The sequence below is a fragment of the Typopeltis vanoorti genome, chromosome 8 (genome assembly GCF_054136105.1).
Source record: "Typopeltis vanoorti isolate ZY-2024b chromosome 8, IOZ_Tvanoo_1.0, whole genome shotgun sequence".
Lineage (NCBI taxonomy): Eukaryota > Metazoa > Arthropoda > Arachnida > Uropygi > Thelyphonidae > Typopeltis > Typopeltis vanoorti.
This window is the reverse complement of record NC_143556.1, coordinates 99,811,044-99,834,192: the sequence shown is the minus strand read 5'-3', so window position 1 is coordinate 99,834,192 and position 23,149 is coordinate 99,811,044. Positions and strand designations below refer to the sequence as shown.

General features: G+C 34.7%; 1 protein-coding gene across 1 annotated transcript in view; it reads right to left on the bottom strand.

The window, feature by feature from the left end:
* Positions 1 to 19,079, bottom strand: part of LOC150104224 (MAP kinase-interacting serine/threonine-protein kinase 1-like) — a 136,654-nt gene extending 117,575 nt beyond the window's left edge. The window contains exon 1 of the mRNA XM_090396237.1: positions 18,678 to 19,079. Coding sequence (XP_090252363.1) covers positions 18,678 to 18,837 — 160 coding nt within the window. The 5' untranslated portion in view covers positions 18,838 to 19,079. The remainder of the gene's footprint in view (positions 1 to 18,677) is intronic.
* Positions 19,080 to 23,149: the final 4,070 nt, after the last annotated feature.

The window sequence follows — 23,149 nt, the reverse complement described above, 5'->3', positions numbered from 1 at the left end:
ACAGATTTGTCATATCAGCAAGAAGAAAATTTAACTTTGAGCTTAATCAAATTGCGAACATATGGATGAAGTGTCTCTAACTTTTGATGTTCCTTCAAATCGGACAGTAGATTTAAAAGGCACCAAATCAATAGTGATCAAAACAACAGGTCAAGAAAAAACTCAAAAAGCTAAAACTACACTGTAGGTTTAGCTTGTTGGGTGGACGGAACAAAACTATCCCTCGTGTTAATTTTCAAGAGAAAAACGTTACCGAGAGATGAAATTCCTCGGCATTATTTATCCACGTTCAAGATAAAGGCTGGATGGACGAAACAGAATGAAATTATGGAATACAAAAGATATGGATGCAAAACGTCCAGGTGCGTTGTTTAAAAAGCCTGCTACGTTAGTGTGGGATCAATTCAGAGCACATAAAACAGAATCAACCAAGAAGCTTCTAAAAGAAATGAATACAGAATTAGCTGTCATTCCTGGAAGCCTTACAAGTCAATTACTGCCCTTGGATGGATCTATTAATAAACCATTCAAAAATTTTATGTGGGAAGAGTGGAACAAATGGAAGGCAAAGACAAATCACAATGTTACAGCAACAGGACGTATGAAACAGCACACAATTTCAGAAGTATGCACCCTGGGTGAAAGAAGAGACAATTATAAAGTCATTTAAGAAATGTGGGATAAGTAATGTGATGGATGGTACTGAAGATGACACGGTTTTTGAAGGGAGTGACAACAATAGTTCAGACAAAAGTAATACAAACGGTGACATTAATGTTTGTATTACTTTTGTCTGAACTATTGTTGTTCAGACAAAAGTACATTTAGTCAGATATTCATTTAGTATGAATATCTGTGGCAGATTTTTGGTAGCAGATGATTTTCACTTCCTGAATATTAGATAAATATCACCACTTTACATATTAGAAGACTCAACTGACTTGAAAAATCAAAGCTTGCTTTGTAGTTATCTAGCCAACCAACAGTACAAAAACAGAGTATAAAAAAGGGGTCTATAGACTTCCGTGGGATTCATAATAAGAAAGAAGAGTTAAATATTTCAGTACTTCAGAGGCTGCTTTATGGATTATCTTCATTAAAGCTTTCCATTCTTCTATATCTTCACTGATTTGGGCTTCTTTTAGGTAATCTGTTAATCATGATTGATATAGCATTCTAATGCTTTGTATACTTGTTCTATTTCTTGTTTTTTCTTATTTACTTCCTTTCTTCATTTTGCTATTACTTCTATTTTAGAGACTAAATAATGATCTGAAAAAATTTCACTTCCTCTGTAAACATGCATCTCTCATGTGGAGCTAGTTTCTGATTAGTAATGATATAATCAATTATAGATCTTGTTCCTCTGCCATTCCAAGTATATTTATTTATATTCTTTTTTTGAAAAAAAAAAAAAAAAGTATTGGTTATTTTAAAATTATTGCAAGTACACAAGTCTAATAGTTCTTGACCACTGTTATTCATGCACATTTCCCCATATTTTGTTAAGACATTTGGGATTGAATTATTTCCATCTCGGCATTAAGATCTCCTGCTACTAATATATAATCATTTTTATTACATTTATTTAACTGCTTTTGTAGTTCCTCATAACATTGTTTGGAATCCTCTTTCCTGCCTTCTTCAGCAGCACATACACCTATGATATTTAAGTTGCTTCTATTTGTTTTTAATTTAACTGCTATAATTTGATCATTTACAAAACTGTTCTTTCGTATTCTATTTTTCCATTTATTATCAATTAAAATGGAAAGACCACTAGAAGCTCTGATATGGTGGTCCATTCCACTATCTAACATAATTAGAAGAAACACACGTATAAACCACAGTGAAAATTATTTAATTGTAAATATTTCATCCTAAGTATCTTAGGACATCATCAGTACAGTATTTAAACAAAAATAATTTTAATTTACAATTAAATAATTTTCACTGTGGTTTATACGTGTGTTTCTTCTAATTATGAACGCACCACAGGTTTCGTTATTTAAAAAAAAAAAAAACTATCTAACATAGTATAACCATCTATATATTTTGTTCCCTTTAATTTTTTTTTTTAATCACAGCTATATTAATATTTTTAGTTTTTAGTAGTTTTACTAATTCTAATTACTTTGTTGTTATGCATCGCACACATTCCACGTGGCTACTTTTAAAATGTCCGAGATTCCTAACCAGTTTACTTTTAATCCTTACTTGGTCATTTTACATTGTTTTGATCCAATGAATTTTCCAGGGAAGGGTATATGCAAGTCTGAAATGGACCTTTAAAGGTTTTTTAATATCAACTGAACAAAATGAATAACACAACAGTACAATATGCAGGGAGAAAGAAAAAGAATATTTTAATGTTTCTTGAAAAGGGGGGTTTTATATGTTGTCAAAAATGGCAAAAGAATGGAGGTAGATGAAATGAAAATGATAAGTTGATTCAATAAATTTCAAGTTGAACACTATGAATGAATGTTGGCAAGAAGTTCCGCATATTCTTAGATGATTAGAGGAGACCAGCATCCATGAACTAAGTACCTCACCTGTAAAAAACAGAATGCAGAAACACAGCATCTATGAGAAGGTACAGTAGCTATCCCCTTATCCATAAGGAATACATTCCAAGACACTCCACGGATACCCGAAACCAAGGATAGTACCAAACCTTATATATACTGTGTTTTTTCCTATACATACATACCTATTATAAAGTTTAATTTATAAATTAAGCACAGTAAGAGATTAACTGAAGATTAATCACAACTGAACATAAAATTCTAATGAGATGGAAGGAATACATTGAAGATCTATATGACAAAAAAAAAAAATAGAACAAATGAGTTGCCATTAGAAGATATAAAAGAACTAAAATGTGGAAAGGAATAGATGAAATATCTGCAGAATTCCTGAAACAACTTCAGAAGAAAGGAACTGAAGAAATAACCAAAATAATAAATTTAATTTATAACAAAGGAGAACTACCAAAAGATTTTATGACCTTAATATTTATACCTATACCAAAGAAAAGTGAACTGCAAAGATTTTAGAATAATAAGCCTCTTTCCCATACATCAAAAATACTTATGAGAATCTTAACATGAAGAATTTCTTGGAGAAGATCAGTTTGGTTTCAGGAAGGGTAGGGGAACAAGAGATGCGATTGGGCTGTTAAGAATAGTAAGCGAAAGTCTGAAGTGAATAAAGAATTAAGATCTGTTATATAGATTTTGAAAAAGCTTTTGACTTTGTAAAATGAGATAAGATGGTGGAAATAATGGAAAAGATTGGAAAGACAGAAGGCTAATTATTTCACTATATAAGGGACAAATTGCCATGGTGAGAGATATGGTTCAACAGAACCAGTTGGACGAGAAGTAAGACAAGGCTGTTCTCTGTCAACAGTTTTGTTTTACATGTATTCTGAAGCAATGTTAAAAGAAGCACTGGAGAATTCAGAAGAAGGAATAAAGACTGGGGGTAGACAGACATTTGCAATAAGATACACAGATGACAAGGGATTACTATCAAATACTGAAACAGGACTACAACATCTGTTGAACAGATTACTGGAATCCTGTATCAATTATGGAACGAAAATTAACATCAGAAAAACAAAGGTAATGAAAATAGCAATGAAAGAGGCAAATATGGATATCAGAATAAATAGGGAAAAACTGAATCAAGTAAAGACATTTAAATATCTAGGAAGTGTTATTAGCAGTGAGGAAAGATGTAAAAGTGGCATAAAAGCAAGAATAGTGATGGAAAGAGATGCCTTTAATAGAAAATGGAATTTATTCAGAAGTAAAATGGATAGAAACCTAAAGAAAAGACTAATAAAATGTTATGTGTGGAGTGTTGCCATCTATGCAGCTGAAACTTGGACTATGAAGAAAGAAGAAATTAAGAAAAATTTGGAAAGCTTTGTGAAGTGGATTTAGAAAAGAATGGAAAAAAATCAAATGGACAGATAAAATAACTAATGAAGAGGTCTTAGAAAGAGTAGAAGAAGAAAGAAGTCTGTTAAGGAGGATAAAGGGAAACTGGATCGGACATATTCTGACAAGAAATGGAATCATCAGAGATGCCATCAGAGGAAAAATAGAAGGAAAAAGACCCAGAGGAAGAGAAAGGAAAACAATGCTAGATGACATGCTGAATGGAGACAGGTACACATGTAAAAATTCGATGCAGCGTAAATTTCCTTTTTTTATTGCATCGACTTTTACAAGGGGTCACATCCAAAAGAATTCACAAAAAGTAAACTAGTAAAATTTTTATGTAAATAATACTAACAGCCCATATATTGAAACTCAGCAGAATTAACATGCAAAATTGTATAAATAGAAGATGTATGAATATGTTAAAGGTATTGTAATTTTCTAAATAAGTAATACCAAAAGCCCATGTATAAAAACCCAGAGGAATTAACATGCTAAATAGAGTAAACACAAGATGTCTTAAAATAGAAGTTTAAGGGCAATACTTTAGAATTCGGAAATGTATCTGATGTTAGTATTTTGTATAGAGGAAACCCATTGTATTCAAAGCCAGACCGATATCGCCTTCAAGGTCAATAGTAAAAGAGAGTGGTATACATCAGAAGTGTGTCCGCTATGCTGTAAAAGGATTAAACATACTCTTCAGGGAGAGCTAGAAGTCTGCACCTTCAAGAAGTTAAAAGTTTGCGCGTGAAAGTATCGGGGTTGCAGACCTTAATTCAAAGTTTGCGTGAAAATATTTGGGGGTCCTGCAGAGAACTAAATATAAGGATCATAGAAAAGAGATCGATATCGACATTTGAGCATCGGCAGGGGTGAAGCCAGGAGAAAAAGAGGAGGGAGTCGATCCATGGACTACGTCGAATCCTGATGAGGTCATGGAGGGAAAACCGGAGGCGAAAACCTACAGAGCGAATAGCTGCCAAGGACCAGGATGACCAAGCTTGATCGTCAGACCGTACATCCGAGTATCTATAACGCTGAAAAATTGCACTCCAGCCCCCATGTGACACACCAGAGGAGAACACGGTATCCATGAAACCTCTAAAGTGAAAGCCCAAGACCTGACATAGATAGGAATCCAGGGAATCTGTGAAGGAAGTACGAACAAGTGCACTATACTGATGAAAGAGTCATGCGAGTTCATTTTCATTGTAAATTTTCTTATGTTGTGAAGGACTGTTTAGAGGGACTGATAATTTGATAGAATTACTATATATAGTAATTCTATAAATTTTATATATAGTAAGGCTAGTTCAGAAGACTTAAGGTAGCAGCCCTACCACTGAACTATTTCATCGTCAGGCTAGTCCCCTGACATGGAGAACATAATTCTACTTGTAAGCTGACAGAAAAAGATAATCGGATTGAATCTATGGAAAATAAAAATGGAAACGACAAAATATAATACACATAGCATACTGGAATGCAAGAGGAATAGCATATAAAGAAATAGAATTAGACCAACTATTAAATGAAAGAAATTTTAAAATAGCAGTAATCACTGAAACAAAAAAGAAATTAAAAGGAACTACGAGAACCAAAAATTTTAATGTGATATACAGTGGAGTTGACAGAGACCAACCAAAGAGCACAAGCAGGAGTCATGATCTGGATTCATAACTCCCTTTCAAAACAGTTAAAACATTATAAATTATGGAATGAAAGAATAATAGAAGCTAGAATAAAAATAGATAGAGGTTATTTAACAATAATTGGTTTATATGCCCCAAAAGAAGGAAGAGAACAGGATAGTATTGATTTTTAATATCAGCTACAAAATATATATAATAAAATAAATAAAAATGATTACGTAGTTTTAGCAGGAGACTTAAATGCAAGAATTGGAAATACGAAAATTAATAATAATATAGGAATACATGGAGAACATACTCTCAACAGGAATGGTAAAAAATTGATTTACTTTGTAGTTTATAACAACCTAAAAATAATGAATTCCTTCTAAATAATGAAGTCCTTATATAAAGACATACATAAATATACTTGGGTGGCAAGAGAATGGAAATCAATATTAGATTATTTTATATTAAATGAAAAGACATCAAAATTTTCACTAGATGTTAGAGTTCACAGAGGATATGAAATAAGCAGTGACCACTTCCTCGTTAAAATAAAATTAAGATTACCACTTAAATGGCTACAAGTAACAAGAACAGAAAGAAAATTTGAAATATTTGTTTATAAATATTTCAAATTTTTATCTAGATAAATAATAATTTTATCTGAATAAAATTATTATTTTATCTAGATAAAACTAGACTACTGAATAACACAAATGTACAATGGCTATATGAACAAAGAATTAACCAATATCTAGATAAAATAAAACAAAATGAAGAAATAGAAATAGAATGGCTTAATATAAAAACGATACTAAATACTAAATGCAAATGAAAGCTTAGGAAAGACCAAAAAATTCAATAAAAGGAAAAAACTGAAGATCTGGGATGATACAATCAAAGAAATAATCAAAAAGAAAAAAGAAGCCTATCATAAATGGTTAAGCAGTAAAAGATTAGAAGATGAAATGGAATATAAAAGAATAAGAGCCATAACAAGAGAAGTCAGAAAAAGACAGAGAATCATGAAACAAATTTGTTTCTAATTTAGAACATGATTTATATAAAATAAGATCCAATGTATATAAGATTTTGAAACACTTAAATGCAGATACCAAAGAAAACATAAAATTAAACACCAAATTGAAATTAGAAGAATTTCTAAATTACTACACAGAATTGTGGACAGACAAATATTTTAAAAACGACAACTGGCAAACAATTAACGAAAATGAAAAGGAAATAACTAAAGAATTAGAAATCAGCCTGAAAGAAACGGAAAATCACCTGGAGAAGATAAGCTAGGTTCAGAACACATAAATACGCAGGAACAAGACTCAAAGAAAAACTCCTATTATTTTTAAATAAAATTTATTCAACTGGTTTTCTATTCAACTATTTCCATTCTATCCCCCAAATAGAATGGAAAAAAGCAATTGTGATTCCTATCTTTAAAAAAGGTAATAGAGATGACCCTAAAAACTATAGAGGTATCAGTATACTAAATTCCTGTTACAAAATATATAGCAGAATCTTAAATAGCAAACTAATGAAATATTCAGAAAACTTTATTTTAGAAGTACAGAATGGATTTAGAAAAGGACAATCGCATATAGACCCAGCCTTTTGCCTAAAATTAATAATAGAGAAAAGAAGAGAATACAATTTAGAAACACATATTGCATTTATTGACTTTGAAAAAGCATTTGACAAAGTTAAAAGAAACATTATTTAACATATTAAAAGAAAGACAAATACCTAATAATATCCTAAAAGCTATCACAAGTATATATGAAAATAATCAAATACAAATAAGATTAAATCACGAACTATCATATACGAGAGAGATAAACCAAGGGGGTCTGAAAGGGATGTCCCCTCTCAGCAAATCTTTTTAATATTTACTTAAATGAAATAATAATAAAATGGAATAAAAATTAACATCAAGGTATTAAACTTTCTCCTATAGTGAAATTAAACACTCTGCTTTTTGCTGACAATCAAATAATAATTACAAATTCTGAAGATAACTTACAGAAAGCTATTTTAGATCTAAATGAGATAGCCAAAGATTATGGTATGATAATATCAACAGAAAAATCAAAAACTATGGCCTTTAAAGGACAAGATCCAGCAAGAATAAAATAGTAATAGATAACAAGAGAACAGGTGAATTCATTTAATTACCTAGGATGTACGATCACATATGAAAATGAAAAAGATATAAACGTAAAAATTGCAAAATATTTAAAAATAACAGGTGTAATTAACTCTATAATTAAACCAAACCTAGTTCAAAAACAAACCAGACTAAAAGTATACAATACATTAGCCCTACCAGTCGTAATGTATGGAAGAGAAATCTGGACAATAAAACAAAAAGACAAACAAAGATTAATAACAGCAGAAATGAAGTTTATGAGAAAAACTGCAAAGTATACCCTATTTGATCATAAAAGAAACAAAGAAATTATGAAAGAATTAAACCAAGAACCAGTAATAGAAAAAATTAAAAAATATAAACATAAATGGATGGAACATGTTCAAAGAATGAAAACAGAAAGATTACCAAAATAAGCCTTAAAGTACAAGTCATTAGGAAAAAGAAAACCAGGATGTCCTCTTAAACATTCAACGATGACTTCTAAGGCCGGAACAGGCCATGCTGGGCCTAAATCCTTGATATGCATGATGATGATGATGACTATATATTGTAGAATGAAAATTTGTTTGCATAGAGAGAAGCTGTTTTAAGGTAACTTGATCTATTGTAAGAGACTGTTTTAGAAGAAATGATAAGATTATAGAATTACTATATATAGTGTTATGAGAAGTAGTCTGCATAAAGAGAATTATATTGAGTGAAGACTGGACTTTACTGTTATAGTTAATCAAGGCATGATAATTCCTTGTATCATGGCATATTCCTTAAAAAGTATATCCATTTCTCCTGTCTCCAGTTAGAATGTGAGCAAATTACTTAAAATTTGACTTTCTCTTAGTAAACTCATGCTATTCACTGCAAAGTATAGATTCTCTATCAACCTGTTTCTGTATATGAACACTAATCAACTTTTCCAAAATCTTCACCATCACTCCAGAGATAGTGATAGGTCGACAGTTAGTCTCCAAATATAAGAACAGTTTTATATGGTTGGGCAAATTTGTAGTGTTCGGTAGAAGACTTTATAAATCAAAAATCTGCCCAACTTTAGAAAATTGTTCTTAGTTTTCTAATTTAAGCAGCTATGGATATGATGTGTTTGTGCCAAGATAATATAGCTTATCTTGGCACAAACATATCACATCCATAGCTGCATGAAACAGATCTCAGATGGCAATCAGAATATTATCAAAAGGAAGAAGACTGAGCAAGATTTTCCTTCTAAGAAATAAGACAGGATTGGCATTAGTAAGATTGAGATGCACTACATTATCTACACCTCATTTGAGAATGGTAAAGAAATCAGTGATGAAGACATTGATTATGGCAGATCTTGAAGCTTCAATCAGAGTACCACAGGGCTCTCAAATAAGTAATGTCAACAGCAAAACAATGAACAGGATTTGAAGTTAGAAGAGGTCACTGTACGAGGGTTGTTTGAAAAGTTTGGTAAATTTCCAATAGACGGCAACACAATTCATCCATTCATACCAGTAACGGCATGTTTCATCTTTTTCATGACCCCTGGCAAAATTTTTGCCACATGCGACGTGTAGTTCTCGTTTGGCAAACGTTTAAAATGACAGTGTTCGCATTTTTCATAAAAATTGAGAAAAACAAGTTTCGTGCAGTGATAAAACACTTTTATTTGAAGAAGTGGACAGCTGTGCAAATCAAAGCCAAGTTAGATGCAGTTCATGGGGACTCTGCATCAGCATGAAAGACTATTTATTTTTGGATAAATGAGTTTAAACGTGGTTGTAAGTCCATCGAAGATGAAGCGTGCTCTGGACGCCCGACTGAGGTTACTATGAAGGAAATGATTGACAAAATCCATGGTATTGTTATGGAAGACCTCCGAGTGAAAGTGCGCAAGATTGCCGAGATTGTAGGCATCTCAACTGAACTGGTGTATAATATCCTGCATGGAAAATTGAACAAAAAGCTGTGTGAGCAATGGGTGCCGCGATTGTTGACTGTCGATCAAAAATGCATGTGAAAAGACATCTCAATGCAGTGTTTGGCGATGCTTAATCGCAATTCGCAGGATTTTCTGCATCGATTAGCGACTGGAGATAAAACTTGGATCTGCCACTACGCACCTGAGTCCAAGCAGCAGTCAAAACAGTGGACAATGCACAGTGAAAGAGTACTGAAAAAAGCGAAGACCGTTTTGTCAGCTGGGAAGGTGATGGTTACTTTTTTTTGGGATTCTCAAGGAATTATCATGATAGACTATTTGGAAAAGGGTAATACAATAACAGGAGTCTATTATGCGTCATTGTTGAACCATGTAAAAGAAGAACTAAAGGAAAAACGGCCAAGACTGTGGCACAGAAAAAGTGCTCTTTCATCAAGATAATGCACCGTCCCATATATATCGGCTGTTGCAATGCCAAAATTGCATGAAGTGAGGTTCGAATTGGTTCCGCATTCACCATATTCTCCAGACATGGCCGTGTGACTACTTGTTCCCAAACTTAAAAATTTGGTGGGAAAAAAAATTTTTATGAACAAGGATGTCAATGACTATTTTGCACAATTTGACAAATCCTACTTTTTAGATGGGATGAAAAAAATTGGGAACTCACTGGAGACCAAATGTGTAGATCTCGAGAAATAAAGGTGATCTTTTCCAAAAAAAAAAAAAGGTGTTTAACTTATTTTTTTACCAAACTTTTCAAACAACCTTCGTATAAAGGAGTATAACAGAACCCTGAGTACATCAGCGTTCACAAAGAATCTTATGACAGAAAGCTGGCAATCCTTTAAAAAAGGGCAGGTGAAAGACCACAAGATGGTAGCCTGATGAGAGCCTCAATGCCAGATACAAATACCTTGGAAATAGCAAGAATAACCACATGGGCTTCTCCAAATCTTTCCGCAGACTGTGTTCAAAAGTACAAGGGTGGTGTCAAATGTTCTCGGCCTCGACCATAGATGGCAACACTATCAGCAAGATTTTTTTTCTAAGTTTGTACATTTGTCATAAGCATCCATGTGAAATTGCAAGTCATTCTATCAAGTAGTTTGTTTTATATAGCTGTCTGAAGCAAAAGTGATGTCTGTATCCCTTGAAATGGATAAAATTGAGCATCATGCGATTATAAAATTCTTTGTTAAAGAAGGTTTAATGCCAAAAGAAATTCATTCGAAGTTCATAAAAGTTTATGGGCATTCTTCTCCTTCAATTTTGACAATTAAGAAATGGGCTTCTGAGTTTAAACGTGGCCGTACCAAAGTGTAACAACACCAGAAATCATTGATCAACTGCACAATATGGTATTGGATGACTGGCGAGTCAGAGTGTGTGAAATTGCTGAGACTACAGGCATTTCAAAAGAACGTGTAGGATACATTTTGCATGAAGAATTGCAAATGAAAAAGATTTGTGCAAGATGGGTGCCGTGCTTGCTCACAGCAGATTAAAAACACACTCACACGAAAATCTCTGAACAGTGTTTGGAACATTTTAACAAGAATAAAACTGATTTTGTGCATCGATTTATTACTATGGATGAGAATGAGATTCACCATTACACACCAGAATCCAAACAGTCAAAACAGTGGACAGAAGCCGGTTGTTCAGTGCCAAAGAAGGAAAGGTCATGGCATCGGTGTTTTGGGATGATAAAGGTATTTTGTTTATTAATTATCTTGAAAAGGGTAAAACAATAACTGGGGAACATTATTCCAATCTTTCAACCAGACTAGACGAATAATTTAGTGAGTAAAGACCCAGTTTGAAGAAGGAAAAAAAATCATCTTTCATCAGGGCAATGTACCTGCCCCACAAAGGTGTTTTGGCAATGGGAAAATTAAGGGATCTGCACTATGAATTGTTAAACCACCCACCCTATTCCCTAGATTTGGCTCCCTCTGACGTCTATCTCTTCCCCAAACTAAAACTCTTCCTCATTGGTCAGTGTTTTTCTTCGAATCAAGAGGTGATTGCAAGTGTAGAGGGGTATTTTGCAGATCTTGCTAAGAACCACTACAGGGATGGGATAATGGTGCTGGAGCATCGCTGGAATAAATGCATTAGTCTTAAGGGAGATTATGTTGAAAAATAAAAATAATTTTTAAATTATAAATTCGTTTTTTCATTGTTATAACGAGAACTTTTCACACCACCCTCATAGATAAGGTTAGTGAGGAGGTCTGCCATAGAACAAGAACTAATAAACTGATGAATCTACAACAATGTGGTGAAGAAGCCGGTTGATTATGATTTCTTCATCACTTGAGAGTAAAGGTGAGAGCAACCGGATGACAGTCTGATGGCCAACTTATTCTGTTTAGATACAGAATGGATAAAAGCTTTCTTTCATGCTGTTGAGTAGATTCCAGATTAATATGACAGCATATATAGGTGATACAGGATAGATATTAATTCTGGAGCATAAGATATGAACACAATTGGAGAGATGCCATCTGGACCAGGAGACTTACTGACATTAAGACTAGGATTTTTGATGTTCATCTGTCAAAAAAATCAGGACATGTAGTGATCAATTTGTAGTATTGCAGGAAGCAATTTGCCTTGGTTGTCTAAACAAGATGTGGAGGAAAACACACACACACCAAGAGGTCTGCCTTATCAAGGTACCATCAGGACGTTAGAGAGAGGGGGGGAGGGGAGGGTTGAAACAAGGAAGGACAAAAGTGATGCCCAACAGCCTTAAGAAAAAGAAGACAGAAGGCTTGACTGCCAGCTGAGTAGGAGTAAAGCTTATTTCAACAGAGTTTTTGACTTGAGCCATTGAACATATATTGTAATTTTATCATAATTTTTAGAGTTCGGATAAAAGTTAGGGGAGCAGGACTATAGTGAAGCTGGTACTCAGTAATAAAGGCCCTAAATTCCAAAAAGGATTATTTCTGTTATTAATTCACAGCATATGTTTGGATCAGGAGAGTGAAACAAGTAACATGAGCATAAAAAAGGGGCACAGAAATCTCAGAAGCCATTTCAATTGGATCTGCTGTAGTGCCACTGGGTATGAGGCTGATAATGATTCATGGAAAACGAGAACATGGATAAAATTATGATCAGAGCTGTCAAGAGAAGAGCTTGGCTGGTTGTCTGAATTATGAGAGCAGTAAAGGTTACAAACGAAAGCTATAAAGTGAGGTAAGCAAATCTTGAACCAGAGAAGGTCGATAAACAGTAATTCCAGGTTTGATAGCATTTGACAAAAGCACACCATTCCTCCTTTACTGCGAAACACATCATGTAAGATATTAATTGTGATAGCCAAGGTGAAGTGTAGTCATGGAGGATGCCAATTGGGGTTCAGTTAGAAATAGCAGATCGGATTTCGATTCCTCTAAGTGGTAGTGTTTACTATTGTTTGTACTGATGCAACAGATGTCAGTGAAATGGATTTGAAAGTTTTTTATTGGATGGAATTCTGATCTTTTGATTTTTTGTTGCTTTTTGCAAATCTGAGGTTTTTTCTTTCTTTCTTAACACCGACAGTGATGCTAGCATTTGATTATTTTTCATGACAGGTGTAGAGCAGGAAACAAAGTATAAAGACATGCAGCTGAGGTGAAGGACTTATTCACATAATTTCCACTCAAGTGTCCCAGACATCAATCCAAGTGACCTTAGCAATGCCTCTACATGCTACTATACTTAGTCCCTTCAGGCATGATGTGGTGGAGTATTCAGTATCAATTATTCACCAGCTGATTAGGAAGCCTCCATCCTTTACAGAGAATTCAGTCAGTACATTTCATATCTGTGATTGAGAACAGCATCAAATATATACTGGAATAAATATACTGGCTGTTTATTCCTGTGAAGTATTTTAGGTAAGTTTGATGTTAATAAGGATGTGAAACTGGATGGGATATCCTCATGAATTAAAGGCATGTGCAAAGGAGCTAAAGGTACCCTTGACTTCTTTGCACAACAACAACAGTCTCTGAAGAATAGAAAGGAGGAAAATCTACATCACTGCATAACAGAAAATGCAAATCATCAATATTCCTGATACATACCCTTGAAGAATATGCACTACAATATTATAGCATAATAAAGTTTGCATTATTACTAACTTCCTGACAGCTTTCCTCCAAATCAGTGTTATCCATTATCAGATCTTACATTTCAGCCTTCTAACTGCATCAATCCACAAAAATCTTGGTCTTCTTATGGCACTTTTCCTGAGATCCTGACAGAGCATGTTTCAATACTTCTGTTCTAATATCTTCATTTTTAATATGCTTTCAGCACTGATACTCTCTGTTCACTCCTCTAATTTTTTATCAATTTATTTATCCAGCTCTGTTCAGTAAGTTAAAACTGGTTTGAACAATTCTTGTAAATACTAGCTTAGTATCTTGACTAATTTCTCTCTTATTCCATATATATAAATTTATTCAGATAACTTCATACCATGCCATCTTTGTCATCATCATGAAATGGCAGACATGTATCCTCAAGGACTGTACAGGATATGATAGTATTACATGAAAAATTTACATCATTACTAACTTGCTATTTACAATTTTCCTCCAAATCAGTCTGTTACTTGTCAAGACTGCAACATTATCAGATCTTATATTTCTATCATCTAAGGCACTTTATACCGTATCAATCCACCTATATCTTGGTCTTCCTCTGGGTCGTTTTCCTGCCAACCTGGCAGAGAACACTTGTTTTGCTAATCTTTTCTCGCCCATTCTGTTTAAGTGACCATACCACCTGAGATTAGCTCTGCTAACTCATTCCTGGATGCTGACAATGTCAAGTTCTTTCCTAATATCCTTGTTTTTAATATGATATTGCCATTGATGCCATCTGTTCATGCCTCTAATCTTTCCCAGGACTCTCATATCTCGGTGTCTCTAGTCATTGATCAAATGTTTTACTTCTGACCCAGCTCTCAGATCCATAAGTTAAAAGTGGTTTGAACACTGTCTTGTATACAGCTAATTTAGTGTTCCGACTAATTTCTCTCTTATTCCATATGAATTTATTCAAATGACTTCCTACCATACCTGATTTGTTGATTCTGTTGTCTATTTCCATATTTAATTTACCATCTTCACTAAAAATCGTGCCTAAATAGCTGAAATGTTTTACTTGTTCTACAGGTTCCCAGTTCACAACACAGTTGACATTTTCAACAATTCTACCTATTTTCATTGTCTTTGTCTTTTTAATGCTGACCTTCATACCATATTTATTACAACAGTTATTCAATTTAGTCAGGGAATCTTGCAAACCTGTAGCAGATTTATTTAGAAGTATAACATCATCTGCATAAAGCAAAGAGCTGATATTAACATCTCCAATTCTGATATCATGTTTAATACCACTTTGCTTCATAATGTGATCCATATAGATAATGAATAACAGAGGGGATAATGTACATCCTTGTCTCACACCAGATTTAACATTAACCCATTTTTCTGTACTTCCTTCAATTCTAACTGCTGACTTACAACTCAAATAAAGACTAAGTATTGCTTGATTTGTTTACTCTCTTATCTATTTCCATATTTAATTTGCAATATTCATTAAAAATTTTGCCTAAATAGGTTATCTATTAAGGACACAGCTGATGTTTTCAATATTCTTGTCTATTTTCATAGTCTGTCCTTTTATTGTTGATTTTCACACCAGGTTATACATTGAATATAAGTTATTCTTTAAACTGAATAAAAACCGTTTATTAAATTTAAAGAACCCCATAGGCTTGTACTTTATATATTTAGGATTATAACATCATCTGCATACAGTAAAAAGTGCTGAGATTAACATCTCCAAGTTTATGTCACTTTCATTCATAATGTGATCCAGGCAGATGAATAACTGGACACATAAAATCAAATTTTTCTGTATTATCTACTTCAATTCTAATTTCAGACCTACAACTTGAATACTGACTACAACAGTTATATGGTGTAAGTGGGATGTTATATTGAGCAGTGTTAAACACCTTTTCTCTTGGCATCTTGTCACACTTCCTACAGATCTCCAAAATTTAAATAGAGATCCATTGAATATTGGCATGATTTCTCAACTATCTGTCATAAAGTGAAAATCAGATCCTGAAACTAAGCCTGAACGCAGTGCTTGTTCTTCTCCAAGTTTCTCTTCCACAATTTTCTTTAGCCTATTCTCAATATTATTATTATGTGACACCTCCAGAGAGTCCAAAGACTCATTGAGGGAGGGCACCTACTCTACAGCTCTGTCTCCATCACTCAATCCACCAACTACAGTGAACCACATCATCTGCACCAATGCCATCTACTACCCACCACCAGTATTTCCACAGACAATCACAACAACCATGACCACAATGGGATTCGAACCCACAGCCTTTTGGCTGGAGAGCAGATACGCTAACCACTCGGCCAACCAGGTCGACTTTATATGCTCATTATAAAATGTTAAATCTTTCATTGTTGAAACACTGATAATACAACTAAATAACTCAGAACTTAACCTTTTTATTTAAAATGCAACCTCTTTTTAAGTGGTTCTTGCCAATTTTGACTTCTTTTAGTGAATCTTACTGGAATCAGTATACAAGTTAACTCTAGTTATGAGCTCATTTTTTTTGGGCGACAATGCCTATAGGTTCTGAAGGCACATAAATGTTACATGGCTATTAAACATGATACATAACTGTAATTATGGTACATATCATGTGTATGAAAATTTCACACACACTTTTTGTGTGTGAAATTTCTTTTTTCACATTTCTGGTATTCTTTTACGTTTTTTAGTTTATTCACTTATTTCTCCTGATATGAAACATAGTTGAAACAAGTTGGGTAATGAATAAATTATTTCAAATTCCAGCTGTTTCTTGTGGTAAGAGTACTGGCAACAGAATTGTATTATGTCTTCATTCCACAGAAGCACGCATAATAAAAACAAGAATTTCACGTTTCTAAAGTGGGATTAATCACCAGGAAAACCACCTATAAAAGTCTGATATTGTGGAACTGGCTATATGGTGTGAATCTGGTGTGTTTCTGTACCAAGGAAAATTGCTTAAATATATTATTTATTAAGATGTTTGACCTTAACAAAATTTGATATTTTAATATCCACATCTTTTTCATCTTCATATAAGTCACATCCCATGTATTTGAAAGTATTTACTTGTTCTAATATTTTATTATCTATCAGTATTTTACTTGTTATTGGGTATCTTATAAAAACATTAAAAAGATGAGATGCTCAGAAAGCAGGAAATTAGTAATTTAGAAGTTACATGGCTGCTGTTATATATTAGTGTCGCTGCTGTAATTGTGCTGATGGAATTCGAGGAGAAGTTACATCTTCAAAAAGGCAAAAGTCAGCCTCTGGTTCCTCATTACTTGTTTTTATTTATTTTTTTTTTTTGTAACAAAACACCTAAGAATAGAAATATATCATCAATATCTAGGAAAATAAATCATATCTAGAAGATATTTTTTTTAATAATATAGGTATATCAGTCATTTTACTCTATCTACTTCCTTACTACCCCTCACTTCTGATGTGATTTCATTTATATAGAAATTCTAAAGAGTATATAAGAAATTCTATGATTTAGTTTAAATCTGGATGAATGGTGCAGTCTGCTGAGGTGGACGTTAACTAATAACTATTTCTAACTCGACTAAGATCAATTCAATGAAATGACTTGTCTGCCAAGGAGGAAGAGAATTTAAAAAAATCTGAGTTTTTTTTTTTTTTTTTGTCTATTTCCCAGTTCATCATGGATTTTTGTGCTTCAAATTTGCAAACAACGTTTTCTCGATTACTTCTAACAAATAAAAGAAGCAGACCATAATATTCAGCATAGTACTGGAAAGTTACAAGAATACTGGTTCTAAGTCTGGCCTGCTGCATCAAGAGAAGTTGAAAGATCTCAGTATTCCAATTGTGAAAAGTTCACTAGCCAAGAGTGATATAAAGAAAATAGAATTTTATGAATTGCGTAAACATTAAAAAAAAAAATTGGACCATTAATTAATGACAAATTTCCAAGCTAGCTTGACGATTTTCAAAACTGTGTGGCCCATCCAAGGTCCTTCTCTTCCCTATGACACAGGAAGTCTGTTTCCATAAATGCAGCCATTCGCCAATAAACACCATTCAATGTTTTTCCTGATGAGAAATCCGATTTAAAAAGAAACATTGCATAGTACCTAACTATGAGTGCGTTCAAATGATGGAATTGACATCTGGCGTGGGCTATTTGAACCGAGATGCTGACTTAGAGCACACTAACATTCACTAGCAAAGTAAAGCAAGCTTGTTCTCCGCATCTTGTGTTAGCACATTAATTATAACTCCATAAAAAAGAAACAATTAAATAGGCATAAGTTTAATTCTTTTAATTTATTAAACACGTTCACAAACAATGATAAATAATTTCGTTTGATGTCTGTTACTAAATAATAATAATAAAAAAAAACAATTTCCACATGTCTACATTAAATACAGCAGAAGAAAACGTCATACGGAAGCAAAGTGTTTAACGAGGCTTATTTCTCTAAACAAAAACAATATTTGGTTATTGAAGATGTACTGGCGTTACAAATGCGATGGAAATTTCCAGCAAAATAACCTTGATGAATCACTGAACCGGATGCAGAGAAGAGCGGGTAACCAGAACATGAACATACTTTCGCAGTCTGATGCAAGCAGTAGCATTAGTTACTTTAACAAATTCTTTGAGATCGTATAATTACAAGTTTATCTCGGCACTTTTCTTCACACACATGTATATATGCTTTACAAAGTTAATAATTGTATTAAAAAACACTGACATGGGAAGTAAAGAGAATCCAGGAGCACAGGCGCTTGCAACAATTTACCGTAACCGTATATTATTCTTAAACATCGAAATAACTGTTGATAAAATAACGCAGGCAACAAAACATGAAATGAAAACAAACCTGCAGTCATGATATCGGATAATGGTGTACCAATAGGCGTGTCCTGCGGTGTATCTAAGAGCAACATTGGATCTAAGTCATCTGGGCTCTCACTGAAGTCTGTTGACTGGATACCACCTTGGAATCCCCGTGCATTAGATACAAATCCCTCCTGTTTCATAGTAAAGATGTTTTATTACAAGTTTAAAATTTGAAAACAGTAAGAATTAATTTCCTTAATTTAAAAAAAAAAAACGATTTTTAACACATTCTTTTGCAACCCACTGGACACAGTTCCCAGATATTACTATTCCAAGCCTAATCTCCTGAATACAGCAAAGCTGCCTTCTCACTCGTTCCGTTTCGCTCCAAGAAAACTACATTACAGTCACCATCTCCAGGGCTCACTAACCAAAACACGCTTCTTCCTCGCTGGCATATACACAATTCCTGCATTGCGCATGAGCAGAAAGAAGGTACCAGAAACGTTGAACCACGTGGTTACTTGTTTATAAATATCTACAATGGCTGTTCATTCACGTGTTCGAGTGGCGCGACTTGGAGGATTACCACTCTACTTCAGAGGGAGGAAAGGTAACATATACTTTGCAGTGGGCAAAGAAACCACGAAACAGTTTGATTAAAGCTTGCAAGAGATAACTAAATTATACGCATGCTGCTTTCACTTTCAGCCAGTGGCGGCACGTACATAAGCACTGCGACACTGCAGTACCTCCAAGGAAAAAATTAAATTTTGTTTGTGTTTATAAATAATAACAATGCTTACAACATTATATAAATGCAGTACATGTTAAAGGTTACAGCTTATGTTTTGACATTGATTGAATAGTTAATAATTGGAATTGTTCGATTAACGCTTTAGATTACGAAACACCTACAAGGGTAAAGGGGATGCACAAGACTGTAAGAATGGAAGATTGAGGAAGGAGGTGGAGATTGCAAAGGAGATTGCAAATTTGGCTTCATGCCTGGTAGATCAACAACAGATGCTATCTTTGGGTTACGGCAGATGATGGAAAAGTTTCGAGAGAAACAACGGGAGCTACACCTGGCATTTATTGATCTGGAGAAAGCATACGATAGATTGCCAATGCAAGAAGTCTGGAGGTGTCTGAGGGAGAAGAAGGTACCGGAGAAATATGTCAAGTTGATGCAGGAGATGTGCTAAAATGTGAAGACAAGAGTTCGGACCTGTCTGGGACAGATAGAAAGTTTTCAAGTAACAGTTGGCTTGCATCAAGTGTCAGCATTAAGTCCGTTTCTGTTTATTGTGACGGAGGTGAGAGAGAATGTGCCTTGGACAATGTTGTATGCAGATGACATCTTGCTGTGTGCAGATTCTAGAGAAGAAGTGGGAACTAAACTGGAAAGATTGAGAAAAGTACTGGAAGAGAGGTATGAGACAGCAGAAGTAAGACAGAGTATATGTGCTGCACAGTGGGCGGCAGCAGCCAGGAGACGGATCTGGAGCTGGAAGGAAATGTCATCAGGAAGGTGAGGGACTTTAGATACTTAGGTTCAACAGTGGAAGAAGGAGGGGCTGAGAAGGAAGTGGGATGCAGGATACAAGTGGGTTGGAAGAACTGGAGGGAGATGGCTGGAGTGTTATGCGATAAGAGGGTGCTGATCAATCTGAAAGGCAAAATCTATAAGACAGTAGTGAGGCCAGCTATGACGTATACTATGCAAACTAAAGCCACGAGGAAAAATAACATCAGCAGGATGGAAGTAGCAGAGATGAGAATTCTTAGGTGGATGTGCAGTGTGACCAGAAAGGATCGTCTGAGAAATGACTATGTGAGGGGAAACAGTGAAAGTTACAAACTTAGGAGCGAAGATACAGGAGGCAAGGTTGAGATGGTTTGGTCATGTGATGAGGAGGGAGGACGAATATGTGGGAAGAAGGGTCATGCTGATGGATGTGAAAGGAAGGAGGAAGTATGGGCGGCCAAGGAAGAGATGGAGGGAGCTGGTAGAAGAGGACTTGAGGATGAAGAACTTGGATGTGGTGACAGCCCAAGACAGGAGGATGTGGAGGAGACTCAGCATGAACAGTGACCCCACTTAAGTGGAAGAAGCTGCAGAAGAAGATAACGAAACAAGTCCACTGCGATCTAACGCCGATATTCGTTTCTCTTGTCATTGCACGTTATCATTCCCAACTGTAGCTGCTCAAACGACAGTGTATTTTTAGTAAGCTTACGTGCCTTATTTCTGTGAGATATAAAACGTTTATTATTGGTACATGTACCTGGTGAACTATTTTTTGTAAATCTTATCTTATTTTGTTAAAATAACTTATAATTATTTATTTACAATAGATACAAGGCTGAATTATGACAAGTGTCACTGTTGAAAATATGAAAATAATATTTTTTCAATTATCATTACCCGAAACAAATGCACTGCGATCTAATGCCGATATTATTATTACCACCCCAAGACCTCATGGAGTCAAAGACTCATCTGGGAGGTCCTTTTATCACACACACAGCTCATCATACCATGTTATAAACATTCAAACTCTTTGCAAACACATTGTCAGGCAAGGCATCCCAATCATTCACAACTCTGCACGAAAAAACTTGCCTCTCACTCTCCTACCCACACCCTCTTTATAGTTTCTAGGGGTGACCTCTGGTTCTCCCCTGATCTCCCACTATTCTCTGTAAAACTTCTCCAGCATTGATCCTATAACAACCCCTTACCAACTTGTAGGTCTCTATCATATCTCCCCTCTTCCTCCTGTCCACCAGACTCTGCAAATTACATCTCCTCAATCTTTCCTCATATTCAACATTCCAAAGGTCAGAAACTACCTTAGTCAGTCGCCTTTGGACCCTTTCCAACATCTCTTCATCCTTCTGAAAACCCGATGACCAAATCTGGGCACAATAGTCCATGTGTAGCCTAATCAAAGCCTTATACAACAGAACAAGAATCTCCCACTTCTACATGTCAGTGTCCTCCGCATCATTCCCAGAAGCCTTTGTGTTGTCTTCACAATTTTGGCGATGTGTCCCCTAAATTTTAGATCCTTATCCACTATCACCCCTAGATCTATTATTTCCTCTACCTCCAACAATATATTCTCACCAAGCATAAATTCTGCATCCCATCTTTGTTTTCCAAATTTTAAAACCTTACATTTTGCAACATTGAACTCACATCCCCATTTCCGTGCCCAGTGATTCAATTTATTCAAGTCTTCTTGTAAGGCCACAACATCTTCACTACTCTTCATGGTTCATCCCAACTTTGCATCATCTGCAAACAACTGAATATCTCCATCCAAATCTTCACCTATATCATTAATATACAAGTTAAACAGTAATGGACCTAAAACTTACCCCTGAGGTACTCCACTAGTGACTTTTCCTTTCCTGGATATCACTCGCCCATACACAACTTGTTGATACCTATCAGATAGCCAGTCTCCAATCCAATCTAATATCCAACTCCATCTGCTCTAGTTTGACTGTCAACCTATCATTAGGTACTCTATGAAAAGCCTTTGCGAAATCTAAGTATATTACTGTGTATCCTTCTCCTCTGTCCAAGGAAGCAGTCACTTTATTATAATAAGTAAGTAGATTACTAAAACATGATCTCCCTTTAGCAAATCCATGCTGTTCATCAAAGATACCATTGTAGTCAACCCAACTATGGATCCTAGTTCTCACCTCACAAGCTTCTCCAACAACTTAGCCACAACATCTGACACACACAGATAGGCCTGTAGTTTGATGCTTGAGTTCGATCACCTCCTTTATGAAGTGGCACAATCTTGCCCTCCTTCCACTCCTTAGGAACTTGACCAAGTGCAAGACTCATATTAAAAAATATGTCAAGGCAGATGTCAACTCCCTGGCACATTCCTTCAGTATATGTGGTGATATATTATCAAGTCCCACAGCCTTATTAACATCTTGTTTACTCAACTCCCCATACACCTCTTGCTCACTTACAGTCAGTCTCTCTTCCCCATGATCAACTGCTCTCAATCTCTCCATGAAGTTACATTCACAAGATTGAAAGACCTTTATGAACTGTTCATTAAGTATCTCCACCACACATTTCGCATCAGCTGTCTTTATATCATTTTCTATATACAATATTCGTTTGATGTCGTTGCATGTTACGTCATTAGATACACTGCCACTTGGGCAGTGTACCTTATGCCTGTGCTCGTTATTTCTGTGAGATATGAAACGTTTATTATTGGCGGGTGTTCGTGAACTATTATTTTGTAAATCTTATTTAATTTTGTTAAAATAACGTATAATTAATTATTTATTATATTATAGATACAAGGCTGAATTATGATGAGCGTCACTGTTGAAAATATGAAAGAATTATATATTTTCAATTATCGTTACTCGAACAAATCGAAACAAATGCACTGCGATCTAATGCCGATATTCGTTTGCACTTGTTATTGCTATTGATACGAAACTTTTATTATTGGTGTT